The sequence below is a fragment of the Aquila chrysaetos genome, chromosome 1 (assembly GCF_900496995.4).
Source record: "Aquila chrysaetos chrysaetos chromosome 1, bAquChr1.4, whole genome shotgun sequence".
Taxonomy (NCBI): domain Eukaryota; kingdom Metazoa; phylum Chordata; class Aves; order Accipitriformes; family Accipitridae; genus Aquila; species Aquila chrysaetos.
This window is the reverse complement of record NC_044004.1, coordinates 16,574,856-16,592,723: the sequence shown is the minus strand read 5'-3', so window position 1 is coordinate 16,592,723 and position 17,868 is coordinate 16,574,856. Positions and strand designations below refer to the sequence as shown.

Genomic DNA, 17,868 nt, shown 5'->3' with positions numbered 1-17,868 from the left:
AGGGGGCTTAAAAGAATTTTTTAAATGCTAGCTTTTTACTCAAACTTGTATCTATACTACATCACGCCACATTAAGTAGAAGCACACATCACAAAATTGCACAGGGATTACAATATTACATCCAGTCTGCATAAAATTGAATTCCACTACTGACCAGGTCACAAAATGGCTGCACTTTCTAGTCTAAAACTAATTTGCATATTGTACACATGTAGGACATTTTTTTTACTTCAGTCACAATAATGCATGCAAGTTTGTTTTTTGTAACAAATTTTGTAAATTTGCTCATGCTACCTAGTTTCAAGAGAGCCTTTTTTGAACATTTGCAATAACTCACCTCTTGTTAATTAATAGTTCTAGTGCATGCATATGGTGTATACAGGTAAGTAAACATGCAATTTTTTCACATTCTAAAACTATGGCAGTTTAGGCCATATTGTGCTGCCTGCATTTAATCTGTAATGCAGTGTGTCTTAAACGTTTCAATCCCGTATTAATAGGTGGCATTACACATAACACCTATATAGCAGCAAAGCTAATACAGCTTGTGATTAAAAATGTTTAAAAATAGCTAATAAATCAGATTATCTTGAGGTATTATTTCTTGCAAGTCAAAATGGAGAGCAAAAAATCAACCCTAATTTTTAGTTTATGTATACACTGAAAATAGCAACAACAATAAAAATAAGCTTTTTGTAGCAGACATATTCCATCTTCACTATTTTGCTACCTTTGGTAAATTACTGGGGCAGATCTTGAAGTTAAAAACCCATGTTTAGAAATAAGTGCACGCTTCACCCACTAAATATAGCAGCAGACTGTGTGCCCCTACGCAAAAACATTCTCATATCTAGTTTTAACTTTACATATAAAAATAACTTGGAGAAAATACAAAAAAACATTTTATTTTAACATGAAAATATCACAAAAATTAGTAAGCCTGAGATGTAGGGTTTTGGTGAAAAACAAGAGGCTTGTAGTGTTTTGGCTGCTGATAAAGATGCATGTATTGATAGCTGGGGTGAAAAGCAGAAGAATGCACTTATTTCTTCTGCATGTCAGTATCTTCAAACACAGTAAGCCACATGCACCCTTCTTTCCTTATGTAGATGCTGGTTCACCATGTTTAATTCCAGCGGAAGTGGATCTGACGTGGGCGGTCAGCCCCCTCCTTTACCAATGGCTTATGGAATTCACGTCCTGCACGAGAGTGGATATTTGCCCAACAAAACTCACAGTAATACTGCAGGCAAGTGACATTGGCACAAAAGAAAGGAGCAAACTTTCCACCGCATCGTGCACCCTGGCATTCGTCACACATCTGGTCATCCAACACATATGGCTTTACCTCCACCTGTTGGAGTAAAACAGAAACAATTCTAGTTAATACCCATTCCTACTTAAAGTTATACGAGGACATTCAGGTTTTTTCTGGTTTAAAAAAACCCACAAACAGAAGTATGAAATCAGACATATTAACGCCTTTATCTAACTAATCAGTTATTATTCTTTATTATTTATCAGCTACGGATCTATCCATACAGTAAGCAGAACACTTCAAGGCAGATCTTTAGAAGTACACTATACATGTAATAAATAGCTACATCAGAACCTCCCGTAATTTATTCTGGAAGGATGTTCTTGGCAAATGATAATATGGAAGTATGTGTAGAAAACAGGCAAACAAGCCCAGAGGTCTCCCAACTAATCTCATCAGCTCCCAGATTTACGTGACATCCAATTCTACACTGTTTAGCAAAAAAATAATTGAACTTACAAGAATGTAACCATTTATACATTAACCTTTTTTAAAAAAAATAAGTCTCTGCATGTACTGCTTTTGTGTGCAAATTAAAAGTACTTTCTGCAGGCTGGAATACAGCTCTTTTAGCACTCCTGTTCCCCATAAATTCACTCCCTATTTCTAAAATATGGTCAAATTTGGAGCTACAGATTTTGGTCATCTATTACTTTCCCTTCTTGTGGCTTTGAGCTGTACAGAAATTTGTATTCAATGTATTTCTGAAAATATTTTTAAAACACCATTTTGCAAGTCTACAGACTGCTAGAAACACCTGTCTTAGACAGCTTCTTTCTCCCAAACTCATCTGACTGCCAGAGTGGAAAAGTGGCAGGAGTCCAGTGGTAAATTTGCATTATGTCTTTGCGTAACTGAACTGTTACAGACTGCGATCAGACAGGAAGAAGAACTTCATAATAAAACACAAAATGAGTTGACTCCATCATTAAGGAATGTATTGTTGTCTTCCACATTTTCTTCACTTTTAAAGATAGTATTTTCTGCATTTGGTTGGCAAAGAGTTATTCCAGTTCATACTAAAACTCACTACTGTAAGAGATTTTTTTTCTGAGATACTATTATCTGAGAAGAATGCTACGTATAGACATTGACTTTATGTACTTTACTCAGGCAGAATATGTTTGAAATAATAAAAACTTTGAAATGCTATTTTTTCCATTGTGTCTCCAGAGGAAAAACATTACACATACAGCTACCCACCCAAAAGTTTTACAGCAGAATAGTCTTCATGTTCTTAGCTTCAGAAGCAGAGGTCATACTTGTCATGTCAAACACATCTATGTTTGAAATAAGAGTATGCTTCTTCCAGTAATCTATATTCAGTACAAGCTCTACTTCTTATTTCACTACAACGACCTGCCTTATCACAAATTACACTCAAACTTTCCAATAAACAGGTATCTTATGCAGTAACTGTGTTTGTGGTTCAGAATTACTGAAAGCATGAAGCAGCATATATTTCAAGCTTCGGTGCATTAATGCACCAAGATTGATATGAAGATGATTTCAAATGTATTAAGAGAAACACTTTGGGGAATGGAAGTATTACATGAAGTGGATGAAGACTGCTGACATACGAAAGTTAACAACATTTTAAGGAATTGTTTGGAGCTGAAACTCAAAATGAGTTTCAAGAAAATGTTTGGAGCTGAGCTTTCATATATGCTAAAACAGGACAAGGAGCACTTTACTGAAGAAAAACATCTGTTAAGAGAAACTAAACATATCTACACATCAAAAGAACTGGAGAGAAGCTGCAGAGTACTTAGGTAAGGAAGAAGTTAAGATCACAGACAAAGTTTGTTAAGCGACTGTGACACTGAGATTTCCAATTAAGGTAGTAAAAGGTATGTGCAAAAAAATGCTATAAATACTTTGAACTGAAGTTCAGAAGGATAAACAGGTGAACTGCAAAATTTAGCAATGAAAAAAGACTTTTACACAGACAAAACTGGTTATGAAAAGAATGTGAAAGGACAGCAGACCTACAGAAACTGGATATAACTGGTATAGAAAGGCTACACTAAGGTAAAGGGTAGGAGAACAGCCTGCCTCTCAGATTTCAGTGAAATATGCAATATGTTGCTTTATTGGCCAGCATAACACAGACATCTCAGATGAAGGCAATACCCAAAGTAGGACTATCTTCCTCATTTACAAAACCAGTGGTTTACAGATTTATACTAATTGCTTGCTCATCTATAAATCAGCAGTAATACTGATTTCAGAGTATTTTCAGAGCCTGAAAAGGCATCAGTGTATAACTCCATGGAGCAAAAACCTATTTCTGAAAATAGCTCTTTTCATACTTTCAGAAACACCTAAGAGTTAAGGTGTTCCCTAAAAAGAGGGTGTTCTCTATTACTCCTCCATAACACAAATAACTGTGTTGTATAAATATATAAAATTATATAAATAATAAGGACTGACCATAAGATTTAATTAGAGAAGATGATTTAAAAAATAAAGATTAAACCCCCTCTGAAATAAATAAAGAATTTTAAAGACAAATTTATTAAAATACTTAGATTTGGCATAGCTGTATTTTGCAAGTGAAACAACTCAGGAGTAGCACACATTTTTAAATACAAGAAAAACCAAGGATGCTAATAAAAATGCCAAAATTCCAGATTTAAGAGAATACTTGAGTCAAGCAAATTAATTTTCAAGAATGAAAAAAGCAACACTAAAGAAAGAACACAAATTATAACAAACAAAAAAGAAACTGTGAGGATTCAGATATTTAAAGAGAAAGGATAGATCTTGCTTCTCTCTCTCCCCCAACCTCTCCAGCCCATGAACAATTATCTACAGATACTAATTATACTTGTTTCTCCCCCCCCCCCCCTTTTTTTTTGTAATCATGACTGAAGAAATCATTTGACTACTGTTTCTATAAATTAAGTCTCATGGATATAACTCAAATGCTGTGCTTCTGAATCTAGTATTTGGGGTAGATTTTGTGGTTTTTTTTCCCTGTCCGAGCTCCAAGAGGCCTGCAGCACATGCCCACTGTTTCACTGGAGATTTACTGCCCATCCCCCTTTAAGTATTTCAGTGTTACATCACACATTAACAAGTTATATCCCCTTCTCTGCAAACAGCAAGCACTGCCATTTCAGATGCCTGCTCAGCATCCAAAGAGCCCTTAAAATCTCTGGTGACCTATCATAAAAAAACCAAAACAACAAACCAACCTACTTGGAAATGCAGCCTTCAAAGGCAAGTTTGTGCCTGCCTTTTTCTTATGAGATGGCACTGCCAGTCTACCACATGCTCTGCTACTGCAAAGGACGCTCCCATGGGAAGAGGAGGACCAAGATAAAAGTGTCTCCTCATTTACAGGGTTCAAGTCCATGTCTCCCACCTTGGAGGGAGAACTAGTTTGGATGGGACCCAACCATCCACCTCTAATTTTAAAGTTAGGTCACTTCACAGCCAAATGCACTACAGATGGTTCCTGAAACACACTAAGCTATACCCAATGCTGAAGCTAAATGACCCATCTAGCTTTTCTTTAGGAGTTCTGGATTCTGGTCCTTACTCCCATTTTGTCCAAATACTCAAATGCAAGATGATTAATAGTTTTATTTCCCTTCATGCAGTCACAGAGTCAAGGCCATTTTTCCTGTTATGTAATTAGCCAACAGGTAGAGCTAAAAAGTTAAATTAGCTAAATTTAGCTAAAAGCTAAAAAGCTAAATTAGTCAAAGTCAGCTGCAAGTCACAAAGACAGCAATCCCACCAGAAAAACATAGCCGTCACATCTTAACATGAAGCCTAGTTTCCTACCCACATTCAGACCCACTCATCCTCTGGAAAGGACAATGTTTGGGGATTTCAGCTCACTAGGCAACTGGTATCTGAAAGACAGGTGTAAAGCTGTATTACTCTGTCTATTTGAAAGGAGAGAAGCACATGCTACCTCCCTACAGCAGACTTTTATTAACCATACTACTTTCTTTTCCCTATGTCTTTCATCTGTAGAGGAGACTGGACCTTGAACTACTTTACTTACTCAACCCTTCTTCCTCTAAGACTTTTTTTTTTTTTTTAAAGAACATCTATTGATACCAGTGACTACCTCTGCAGCTCTTGACATCAAAACTAGTGACACTTAAACTGACATTAATTTAGATGCCAGTTTTCTTTGCCACTCTTATACTTCTAATTAGGAGTAATGAAGTTGACTAGTCTTCTTACTGAAAGTTAGTTTTGCTTTAGCTAGCAATGAACATCTGCAGCAACCAGAAACGTACATCAGTAAGTACTTAGAAGGCTCTCTCAAACAGAAAGGATAAGACATTTAGTATTTTAGGTGTTGAGCTTGATTTTCTGAAGTGCTGAGCACTGACAATTATGGCTGAAATTAAGGGCAGCTGCAAATATAAAGCTAATCTGAAACCCATGAATACTAGAGTTTCCTATGAATGACAGCGGAATTATCACAGTATTTGGTTTCATTAGAACAAGGGAGAGAAAAAGATTTTCAAGCCCTTTGCCCATACGCAACAAAACCAGGAACTCCAGAATGGAAAGAACATATGGTCTAACATATGTCCAAGGAAGAAACTGCTGCTCTGTGGAATGCATGTTGTTCGTCTAGGGGCATTCACGGTTTAGCTCTTGGAACTAGTAGAGTTACAGGAATACTAAAAGAAATGTAGAAGCTGGCATGAAAGCAAATCAAATACAATGTTACCACACCCCCAGAAGTTCCTTTATAGATCATCACTCTCATGTTTATTTATTTTTTAAAATTTCTGTATAACTTACTCGTTTATCAATATCGCCATGCTGAAGTTGAACAAACCGAGCACTGATGGCAGCAATATAACTCTGCTGATTGGAAAAAGCAACACGTCCAGCACCTTTTGGGTATTTCAGCTCAGGGTCAGTATCAATTCCTGCGTAACAAACTCCACCATAGAGACGGTCCATGATCATAGCCAATTCCACTATTAAGAAACAAAATAATGTTCATTTAAACTGTTCTTACAGAACAAACTTAGTATAATATACTTGTATTTTAAAATGTTAGAAAAGTTAAATTTAATAATTAATTTTGCAACAGCTGATGTAACAGTAATAACAAAAAATATAAAAACATATTAAATAAGCTATGAAATACTCAGCAGACAGATCTTTCACACTGTGGGTACATACATCCAAGGAACAATGGAATTGTAAGTCCTTGCAGTCCTTGATAACCTGCAACTGAAATTCCAGGGCACTTTTTTTCAGGGGATTACAGCAAAAGACTTTTTGGGCAGGCATGGAATGTAAGCTGTATAAAATATATCCACGTGCCACAAATTCCTTGGTACATGCTCACTGGTTGTCCTAACGCTCTATGTCCTACTTGAATTTAGAGATGTAGTTGGCATCTTTTTCATCAGCCACACAGAGCTTGATTATCTCTACAGTGCTACATTTACCATAGATAGTGAAGTTCATAGAAACAAAAATCCCAGATTTTACAGATCAAGTATTTTAGCAATCCTCCAGTAAAATTTTATACTGAATTCAGTTTTGCAATTCATTGAGGTGGAAAATACTATTTTTTTTTCAGAATTAGTATCCTCTGTATTAGGGTATACAGGTCTCAGCAGTCATTGATATTTAACAGTTGTTTGAAAAGTCTCCTGAAGTTTTACTGCTTTTGTGAAGTCATGATTCTTATTTCACAATGCCATAAAAAGTTTCATTTTCACATATACAGGGCATTTGAAAGCTAAACATAAGAATGCATCCATTAAATTTATCACAGACATTCAGCACAGTAATCTGGAGTATTTGGACTGAATTTGAAGAAAAATTTATCTGCAGTTGGAACATACTGTGTTTATGCTCATTTACAGAGCTTGTACTACAGTCAAAAGTACAGTCTTAAAAGTAAAATAACAGAAAAGCTTGAGCACTGCAGGTCCAAGATAGAATAATTTAAGATTCTTTATACCCCAAATTTGCACTATCACTTCTTGGTTCTCCTACATCTTCCATCTGATAGCTCATCTTTCTTTAAGAATAAAATTCATTATGAACTATGGAAGACTGATGAAGTCCAGGAGTCATTCTAATAGAAGATGGGATTTGAACCACTGTATGTTATGCTTCTACTTCGAACATTCACTTCAACCTACTTACTAGAAGGCCACCATAAAATATTGTAAAAGGCTACTGCAGTCAATCTCACAAGCAGACTGTCCAGGTTGTAGATCAACCATTTCTACAGCTACAGAAACATTCCATTTTTCCTTCATGCACTCTCACAAAAGTCTAGAAAGAGTCCTGCAATCTCATATAGTGTTGTGCCACACAGACTGTGCTAGCTCTCTGAATTTCTTCCTTTTTCCCTCTATTCCTACTCCTTCATCACCTGTGTTTTTGCTTTGTCCGTATTAGCAAGAGTAACTGCAACGTGATAGCAGCAGAAGAGTAACTAATGCACAATGACAAGCAAGTACAAATAGAGCTCCACATACTCGTGGACCATGGCAGAGAAGTTTTCACAGCATTATTTTAAAAACAAACTCTTTTGTGACATAGTTTACACTACAGTTTGCTAGTATAATCAAAATCTTTTTTACAGCTTTAGACATGTAACAGTTTCCAGTAAATCTCGATGATGAACAGTGATTTATGGCCAAAGCCAGATGAAAACAGTTACTAGAGAAATGTAAGAAAACACTAATATTGTACTGTGGTTATAACTATCATGACAGTCTTCTATTTTTCTATGTATATATCTATATCTATCCATATGTAACTATACAAAAGTATGAATGGTTCAAATTATTTCCAATAATCTCCTACTTTTAAGAATAGCCACAGATTATACTCACCAGCTCTTAATGGTCTAGGGACTCCTCCAACAAAAATTGTTTTTCGAGGATCAAGCGGCTGGGAACCATCCATCACAAAGTCACTATCACTTAGATTCCAGGGACGGATCTGAACCTATTAAATTGGGAAAGAAAATAGTATGCTACTTTAAGTTTCACTACATTGTGGATATATGTTCATCAGCCTATATAAACTGTCAGTCGTAACCCCATTAGTTTAGCATGTCTAGGTGCTTTGTTTTAATCCTATTAATTCAAAACACTACAATTTTAAAATCATCCAACTGTTCCAGATGTTGAGCTCTGCCAACGGTAGTTTGCTTTTGATTATTTTCATCGTCATCATTTCAAATGCAGCTTTACACAGATGGCAGCCATAGCCTGCAGGCCATCTACTGTTTACTTACTGGCTTGTCCTTGATGGTAGGACTGGAAACACATAGATAGAGCTTTCCATCTTCTTCAATGCAGGCGTCAATCAGGGCCTGAACAGAACTCTCTTCTTGGAACAGGAGGAACGCGTAACCTAGAAAAAAATCCAAACCAACTGATATTTTTTCTCCTATCTTTATTTTTCTTAATCATCTTTGCCAGTGACTTTTCCATACAAATGTGTTTACTCCAAAAATAAAAGAAAGTCAAACCAATTCTTTGTTATTAGTCATCTTCTTTAACTATGTACTACCTTGCCATGATCAACAGAACTTCTATTCTTAAAATAATTGTCAAAAGAGACTAATAACCAAATAAAAGCAAACATGTCTGCTCTATCATGTACTGGAAGTCTAGGCTAGGCATAATTCATTGGCAGCAACGGACATTATACAATGAAAATCCGACTTGGCACAAAGGACTAATCTCTATTCTAGAGATTAGATCAAAGTACTTTGTTACGTAAGTGACCCAGCAAACCTCCCAAACACTACAAAAATAGGAATTAAAATGCTTGTTTAATGCTACAGTAAAAACAGTTAGACAAGCAAAGAACCTCATACATTAAAATACTTTTAACAGTTACAGTATAACGATACATACAAAATTTGTTACTTTACAGGTGCCTGATAGTGCAATTAGGGTTGTATTCTAAAATGAACTTTAAAAGGACCATAAAACCACATTTCTTTCTGAGATTACTACCAAGTGTGGAATTTTCACACCAAGTTATGTTTTATTACTTGGATGGAAAAGTAAATGCTGAAGCAGCTGCCCTAGAGTGGGCTTGGCAAGAGGGAGCATGGCTGCTTTACCAAGCCTGTTGGAAATCATACTGTATTTCTGAGAGAAGCTAGTTAACCACTGGCAATTTCTTACTGCAAACAGACAGTATAGGTCGTCATCAAGGCAAAGATGGAAGGGTGCATCTTGAAGAGCATTCAAGAATCAACGTGTTAAGAAGAATATAAAATTAGAGAAACAAATGCATGACTGATTTGAGATACATGGGAACAAAAGTAGGATTTAAAGAAAAAGCTGTAAGGCCTATACCGGTCTTTCTAATACCTTGTACCCCATTTCTTACCCCTCATACCATGGTTCTATCACAGCTACCTACAAGGGACACATGACAAGGTTTTATGTAGTCTATATTTTTATGTAAATCTTATTTAGTTTCTTAACAAATATGCTACAGGGAATCTTTGGACTTGGGCTGAAGCATTTCCTTGTGACGTCCATTTTTCATTGCTGAACACTATTTTTTAGTGACAACCTATTTAACTTAAGCTTAATTAGTAACTAGCTAGATTCAAAATCTGTTTTAATGGGGATATCTTTCAGTATTTATCTTAGAATTTAAAATCCACATCTTACCCATGCAAAACTTACTCACTGAATGAGGGAATGTGCAGACTGGCATAGGTAAGTGAGACCAGACCCATGTACCTGTCCTTACTTGTGTGGAAGCCAGGCACACAGATTCCTTTTTGAATGGAGAGCTCAGTACAAGAGTGATGGGAGTGCAAAAACTCGATTAATCAAAGGGAGGGCTAAATGTGCATGATACTGACCAAGGGATTGGACATACAAAATAAGATGCACAGCCAGAAGTAAAATATTTTGCCAGATGCTGATTTTCCATCAGTTCTTATCCTAAAGCAAATCAAGGGTACTGCCATATAGCTCCTGATACATAAGTATGGTCAGTGTTTCCACAAGATCTACCACCTGTATGTCTGCATCTATTAATATGCTTAACTGTGGCAGCTTGTAAAAAGATATAAATTTCAAATACAAGAACTTGATGAGGGAACAATTAGGATTACTATATCCTACCACACCTGAAATAAAAGGAAAGCAATACCAAAACTATACGTTAATACTGCTTTCTCAACGTTATCTGTGAAACATGTACTCATGCTTGGGTTCATTCCATTTAATTTTAAGCATCAGACAGGCTTGTGTCATAAGCTTAGCTGTACCACTCCCCCTCTGAAGAAACAGAGGATGTTAGGCTATAGTCTGTACTATCAAATTGGTCTGGCTGTAGTTTTGCTCCACAGCTCTGGTCCTTCAATAATTTACAGTGCATTTCAGTTTACTCCCCAAGTCTAGCCTGGAGGAAAATAACCAGTTCTCTTGATGAAGAAAACTGACTAGAGAAGATAATTTGCTCAAGTCCCACATTTTATAGCCATATACAGAGACAGCCAATTCCTTCCAAAGAATGCTAGACTTGCACAGTCTGCATACAAACCACTTTCCATCACTTGCTCTGGACCAGGGTGCATTTCCTGGCACAAATCAATTATACGTCAGCCATAGACTTCTCCAAAGAACACCAGTTACATAGGCAACCAGCCTATATTAATTAGCTAGAAAGTGTTTGCAAAGGGAAATTACACTCTTATCTTAGGTATTTCATTTAGACATCATAAATTAGGGCTCTTCTTGTTACTACAGCTACCACATGCCAACAACTGTATGGCACAAACTTTATTCTCATCCCTTCCTGCTTTCTCAATATATGCTTTTATTGGATTATTTTTCACCCCAACATCTGTAACTCATGAACTATCGTGGATGTTTAATGTCTGCAAAGCTAGTATGGTGGTGGTAAGCCATGTGCGTTAAGTATTATGAAAAATACCAAGTGCCTAACTAGCGTTTTAGGAGTAGTACTGAACTACAATTACCATGTGTCACAGTGAAACATGGTGGGGAGGTAGGGTGAAGAGTAGGAGGTGTTTTACTTACTACAAAACAGCTTAACAACCCCCTAGTTTCTTGGTTTTTTGGTGTATCATATCAGTCGTTTAACAGCTTCACATGCAATACCAATGCAAGTCTAAAGCCTGTTTACAGTGGAAAAGCAAAGCTACTCTAACAGTTTTCTTTGAAGGAAGCTGCTTCATACCTTTGGGTCATATGTACACCACCAGCAGCAGGTCATGATCAGATATTACTTGCCAAGAGACAAAGCTCGTATGTTTTGTACATATTTCACAAGGTGAAAAGTATTAGATGAAACACAGTCTTATAAAAATTTCTTGTTCATGGGCACCTCTACCAGAATTTATGCCTCCTGTGCAAGACAAAGTTAAGGTAACCCCTGCTAGTGTTTATCATTTGACTAAATTCTTCTGCATAACACTGGAACTATTACAAATACTCCTATGTTCAAAGGCACCCAGTGTGGGTGACTTTGATAATACTTGTCCTCAGAAAATTACCTCAAATAATAAACAAATCTTTCTGGAGATAATTGGCTTTAGAACTACATTCCCTGATATCTAAAGATACTGGTTATAGTCATCCTTACTCTGAGCTGACATCTCTTTTAATGAAACAAGACTAAGAAATTAAATATTTTTTTCTTTTTAATGTATTGGGTCAGCACTGGAAACAGAAAGCCCATCAGATAAGTCTGAAGAGTCCTAGCTGTATTACCAAATTAAACCTTTTCATTTTTTGTGCTTATTACATAGAAAACAAATCAAAAGCAAAGCATTCTAGACTAGATTCACACTGGTAGCTAACATGATTTTCTGAGCAAGATATAATTTCTTTATTTCACAGTAATATGAAAGTTTACCAGAAGGAGAAGGGACGCTTCTTCTGCTATGCATACTCTGTGTAGAAATCAGAGAGCAGCTTTAATTCTATCAAACTCCAGTTAACTCCTATCACTAGTGACTTAGGGAAGGAGTCAAGAAAATTAGCGCAAGTCAGCATGGCACTGTCCATGCCAGTCAGTACAGCTGTATTTTGTTTTGGGGTTGGTTCCTCTACTGTCCTGACAGACTGTCCCCAGGGGAGGCTAAATGGCCTCAGTGCAGTGCAATTCTTGCACCCAGAATGCTGCACCTTAGCTTAAATCAGAAAGAATCAGTGTAAACTGCAGGTTAATACAGACAAGGGATCTACATTTGATGGTGGGAGTAATTCACATTTGGGAAGGACACACAACATTTAATCTATTCCTCTTTAAAGAGATCTCATCACCATATTAATTAAATTTAATCTTTAAAACATAAGTCTTTCACTTGTTCAGTTTAGTCATATTTGATGGAGAATTAACTCCAAAATACACCTGAAGTAAAAAATGCAGGCTGATAGAATTGTAATGTAGCTATTAGCTGAGGCACTTTTGAGTAAGGGGGGAGCAGGATTCACTTCAAGATCCAAACACCTATTTCCATATTTCTGCAATGACTGTGTTTAAGCTCCTACTGTAGTACAGAGATCCAGTTAACGTAGTCAGTGGTGACTGGACGGTTACTCAGCTGACCAAGTGGGACACGGAGGTGTCTAGCACATTTATCCTCTATACGACTTTGCCTAACCTTCAGCTGGTGCTCCAGAATGGCACGGGACTTCAACAGGTGCCGCGCCACATTTGCAAGACCTGTATAAATCTTTTAGATATCCTCAGTTTGGGTAAATGAATCAAGCTCAATGTGCTTATGTTACGGTGACCTGAATAGCCCTCTATATTCCACTGACTGTATTGGACAGATTCCCATTGATTAAAGGAAGCTTAGACACTAATCACACATGAAGACACCTACAGTTCCTTGCCTGAATCCAGAGTTCAATCCTACCCAGTGTGATCAAATAAGCTGGTAACAAGTTAAACAGAACTTGGATGGACCTGGGGTCTTGCTTCTGAAACTAGAAACTGAACATTTTCAACCTAATTTTTTCAGTCAATTCCAAATTAGCAGTTAAGAACCTTGAATAAATGAAGCTACTGCGCAACTGCTGAATAGTAGGCAATAGAAACACCCAGACAATTAGAAAAGGCTGGAGATACTGTCCTGTTTAAATCAGATTATCCTCCATTTGATACAGATTATAAATAGTACAGAGCACAGAAACAACTGGGCATATTTTGAAAGGCCTTCTTTGGATTTGCATATCCTCATGGCGCCATTTTTTTGAGAGCTTCATTATCATAGGAAGGAGTCCTAACCTCAGCAAGTTGCTTTGGACACGTGTATTGTTTCATAAATAAGTATATTTGCCAACTACGTAATAACAGGAGTTATGATAAACAGTGGCATGTCAGAAAGGAAGGAATTCTCCATTACAGTTGGCAGATCACTTACAGACTTTGTACTTTGATCTCAATTTTTTTCTGCTTCAGAACAGAGTTTCCTTGTAAGATTAGTGTGAAGTTTTTAAAATTCCTGTTTTCTTTGGGCCTAATTTTGTGGTGAACCAATACAAAATGTAATTAGTTAAGAACAAGCAGTTGGTGTTTCTCAGGAGGCAGCCGGCCTTGATAGATCAGGGCACTTTTTGCATTTCTTCAAGCAAGGAAATACTTATTATGAACTTGGCCTTCCCTCAGGACTTTTTGTAAGCAGAGAGCCTGGAAGGAACCACAGTCTGGAAAACTGAACAAGAGTAAAAAAAAAAAAAAAAAAAAAAGCAGGCTGTATCTCTTCACCACGGAGAAGACTATTACGTAAATCAGTCCAGAACTGGGCAATTCTAACACGTCTTTGGAAAGTAATACTATGTCAAATCTCTAATGAGACTGAACAAACAAAAATTTATACACTGAATTGACTCCACGCAGAGTGACAAATTAGAAACTGGAGACTAAAAGTAAAAAAAAAAAAAAAAAAACTCCAAACAAAAAACCCCCAACTGCTTGGGCTAAAACAGTATGTATTTCTAAACTGCTAATTACTGATCAGTCTCAAAGCATTCTTAGTAGTTAGTCTATCTTTAGCAGTTTCAGACATCTTATTAAATATGTGTATACGTGGTTCTTGCCTGCACATGTGAGTAACACTTAAGACAAATTTTTTTAGAAATTCTTCTACAAAATAATCATGGGCCACATCTATTGCACTGAAGAAAACAGATATAAACACAGTAATATTCAGCAGTTAATAGTAAGCTATATTTCCAGAGCATCTACAAAGAGAAACTTACACTGTATTTTAAATGTATTAGGCTACATTACAAAACAATATTGAATAATGTAGTAAACTGAAAATTAGAATAAAGTTTTAAGACTGAAGAACAGTAAGTGCTATTAAATTTCAAATAAGTATCAGTTAATCATGGGAAATCAACTTAACACTTAGTTTGCAAGTGTTTCCTAAATTAATTAGATCAACAGACTGAAGTTCTTCTATTTATATTCTCTCCTTTTAAAGAGCTCTGCTTATAATACAGTTTTGTTGTTTGTTTTGTTTTTTTTTTTTTTTTTTTTTTTTTACTGTGGCAATTATAAATATTCCAATTATATCAAAAAGCTTTATTAAATGAGGAAGTCTGGAAATATATCCTTAAGATGTTCAGATGCTGAGACAGGACTATCTCCTTGGAAATGAATGCCAGAATCCATTCCTTTCAGGTAAGACTATGTTACATCTTCCCTCTTCCATATATTCATCACAGACTCTGCGAGATGCATGTTCCTCAAAGTGTTCCTCAAGAATTTCTCTTGGTAATTTATGAAAAGAGATGCACTCCTTAGGATAATCAAATTTAACTTGACAGTAGCTTTGTGTATCAGGCTGACAATCAAAAAACCCAAAGTCTCTTTGTTTGCCTTAGAATTTCCATGCAGTGTTCATAAATACTATTCAAATACTTTCAATTCCATTTCCCACTCTTTAAAGGACCCATTTGGGAAAATAATCCTGTCTTCTTCCCAGCATAGATGGTCAGATAAATAAATGAAGAATCAGTTTATAAAGGCACTATACCTGGAATCATAGAATCATTTAGGTTGGAAAAGACCTTCAAGATCATCGAGTCCAACCATCAACCATGCCCACTAAACCATGTCCTGAAGTGCCTTGTCTACGTGCTTTTTGAATACCTCCAGGGATGGTGATTCAACCACTTCCCTGGGCAGCCTCTTCCAATGCCTGACAATACCTACTTTTGTCACTTCCAGGGAAGGAATGAATTGCTGCATTCTCTACAAAATGAATAATTTCTTCATTACTTTCGTATCTGGATCAGATTTTTGCATTTATTTTATATGTACCAATACATGATTGTACATGTACAGAGATATGCTACATAATTTAATTACGTAATGTACAGAATGGCTTTTCCAACACTTTGTAAGTGATATTAAAAAATCTAGTCTAACAGCAACACTAGAAATAGTTAAAAATCAGTATTTAATCATTTATCAAAAAAGATAATTAGTGCTTCAATAGGAAGTTCACATCCTAAAACTGAAATAAAGATAACATTGATTATCTTGATCAGATACCCAAATGCATACTTCTGAATTCCGCCTGTAACTTCCTATGAAATTTTTTATCACAGATTTAGTCTTAAAAATTTCTCCAAACTTCTGTTTTGGAAACCAGATAGAAATGCAAATACAGAGTTCAGGATTAATGACACATACAACTATATAACGCTGATCTGATATATGGGAAATCAAAATATGGAAGATCCTTCAAGAGTCCAGCACTGAATCAGGCACATTACTAAAATAACACTCTCAGGTTTTAAACTTCATATGTAAAGGAACCATGTCTGAAACGGCATTGAAACTGTAGAATTAACTGTTCACATGGATTGTAAATTATATGAGAGTTTCCCAGAGTAAGATTTGCACTCAGTGACAGGTCAAAACCTTCCTCTTACCTTTTGGTGGAAAATAGGACTTGCTTTCTGCTTTGTGAGGCCAGTCTACTACCAAAGGCCCAAATCGTCTGAAGCTAGCAGTAATTTCATCTAAAAACAGGTATAATAATAGTTGCAATTAAAATAAATGATGTAACTCAATGAAGAAGTACCATCAAACAAAGATCTTTGTTTCTAGCAAAGGTTGACATTTCCTGGAGAAAAAGGAACAAAATCCCAACTTTCGTGAACAAAAAACTTAAAATAGACACATCTTCCAAAGGGTTAATTTTTACACAATATCTTTCTGGTGATTTTAAACTTACATTTGTTTTTTATTGCTTAATAACAGGAGCATTTCAGAAGCATATGGGCAACTAAAGGCAGTGGTGAAAACTAGTGTGGTACTTCCTTAAATACAGATTCTGGTTTGAATGCAATCAAAACAATTTACTGTGTAGTGATGTACAGTTCAGAGCTTTGTAGGTAGATACTCATATAATAAATACCACTACAATTAGCATGCTAGCAGTTTCCAGCAGATACCATGCACAGAAACTTAAAATTGCCTATTTAGAGGTGCTTCTAACATAACCACAAATAGTCCTGTTCCAAGATCTACCGTGTCCCCTGCACAACTTTGTGATGTCTTTCTAGCCCAGCCACTCCTTCCAGTCATTGACCGTAAGAATCTTGGCCATGACAAAAAAATTAAACCACCCTAAACTCTACAAGAGCAATAACTCATCAAACACAAATATGCTCCATTTCTTTCAGTTGCATCCTGCCATCAGCACATAAACAGGCAGGAAAGAAAGAAAATATATTTCCATGTGTCTTTGTTTAGCATTTGTATTAAAGGCAACAGTGCACATTTGAATTAGAAGCTAAGGTGCATCAAAAAAAGCTGAAGTATATTAAAATAAATCCCTTAGTACATTGCAGGAGAGCATCACAACAAAGATGAAACCAAATTATGGTCGTTCCATGTCTGAAAGTTAATTAACCATAGTCAGCTTATTTGGTTTGCAAGTTACTCTAGGATTACAATGAACCTTGTAAAGGGAATTCTGTTTACATTACAAAGCTAACATGTAATTTACATTTATCTGCACAGGAGAAACTTAGTATTAAACAGCACGATTACTTCAAATCAGCACTACTGTACAAAGCAATTCCAATTGCATCACATAACAATCTGAGCTTCTGTGGTACATTCTATGTTCAATGCATCACAGAGTGCTCTGCCACTTGACCTTCTTCTGCCTTAGTTTCTCTATTTATGAACAGGAATAATATTAACCTTTCCAAACCACTTCTGAGATCTTCAGGTAATAGTAAAGTAGAATTTAAAATTCAATTACTAATAGACGTTTTCTATGAATAGAGAATAAAGCAGGCACTGACAGAGGACACTATGAAGGGCTAAGATGTATTTGAACGCAATATGCAAGGTAAGCAGTAACACCTATTCCAGGTATCACATGCAACTATGTAATCTGCAGAATCAGACAAGTGAATCATCTCAAAACCAGAGGAGATGGATGACTTCAAATGATATTAAGCTCCACATATCCATCAACTCTCATAAAAAATATATATAGTTGTAGCCTTCTACACCACAACATTATTTTGCTGGGTGAATTACTTCTA

At 36.1% G+C, this 17,868-nt stretch overlaps 1 protein-coding gene across 3 annotated transcripts in view; it reads right to left on the bottom strand.

The window, feature by feature from the left end:
* CPEB2 (cytoplasmic polyadenylation element binding protein 2) overlaps positions 1-17,868 on the bottom strand; it is a 57,752-nt gene that overhangs the window by 2,614 nt on the left and 37,270 nt on the right. For all 3 annotated transcript variants that reach the window (XM_030013581.2, XM_030013562.2, XM_030013572.2), the window contains 5 exons: positions 16,237-16,326; positions 8,574-8,692; positions 8,167-8,281; positions 6,098-6,279; positions 1-1,354 (listed from right to left, as the gene is read on the bottom strand). The exon at positions 1-1,354 is cut by the window's left edge and continues 2,614 nt beyond it. In XM_030013581.2, coding sequence (XP_029869441.1) covers positions 1,127-1,354; positions 6,098-6,279; positions 8,167-8,281; positions 8,574-8,692; positions 16,237-16,326 — 734 coding nt within the window. In that variant the 3' untranslated portion in view covers positions 1-1,126. The remainder of the gene's footprint in view (positions 1,355-6,097; positions 6,280-8,166; positions 8,282-8,573; positions 8,693-16,236; positions 16,327-17,868) is intronic.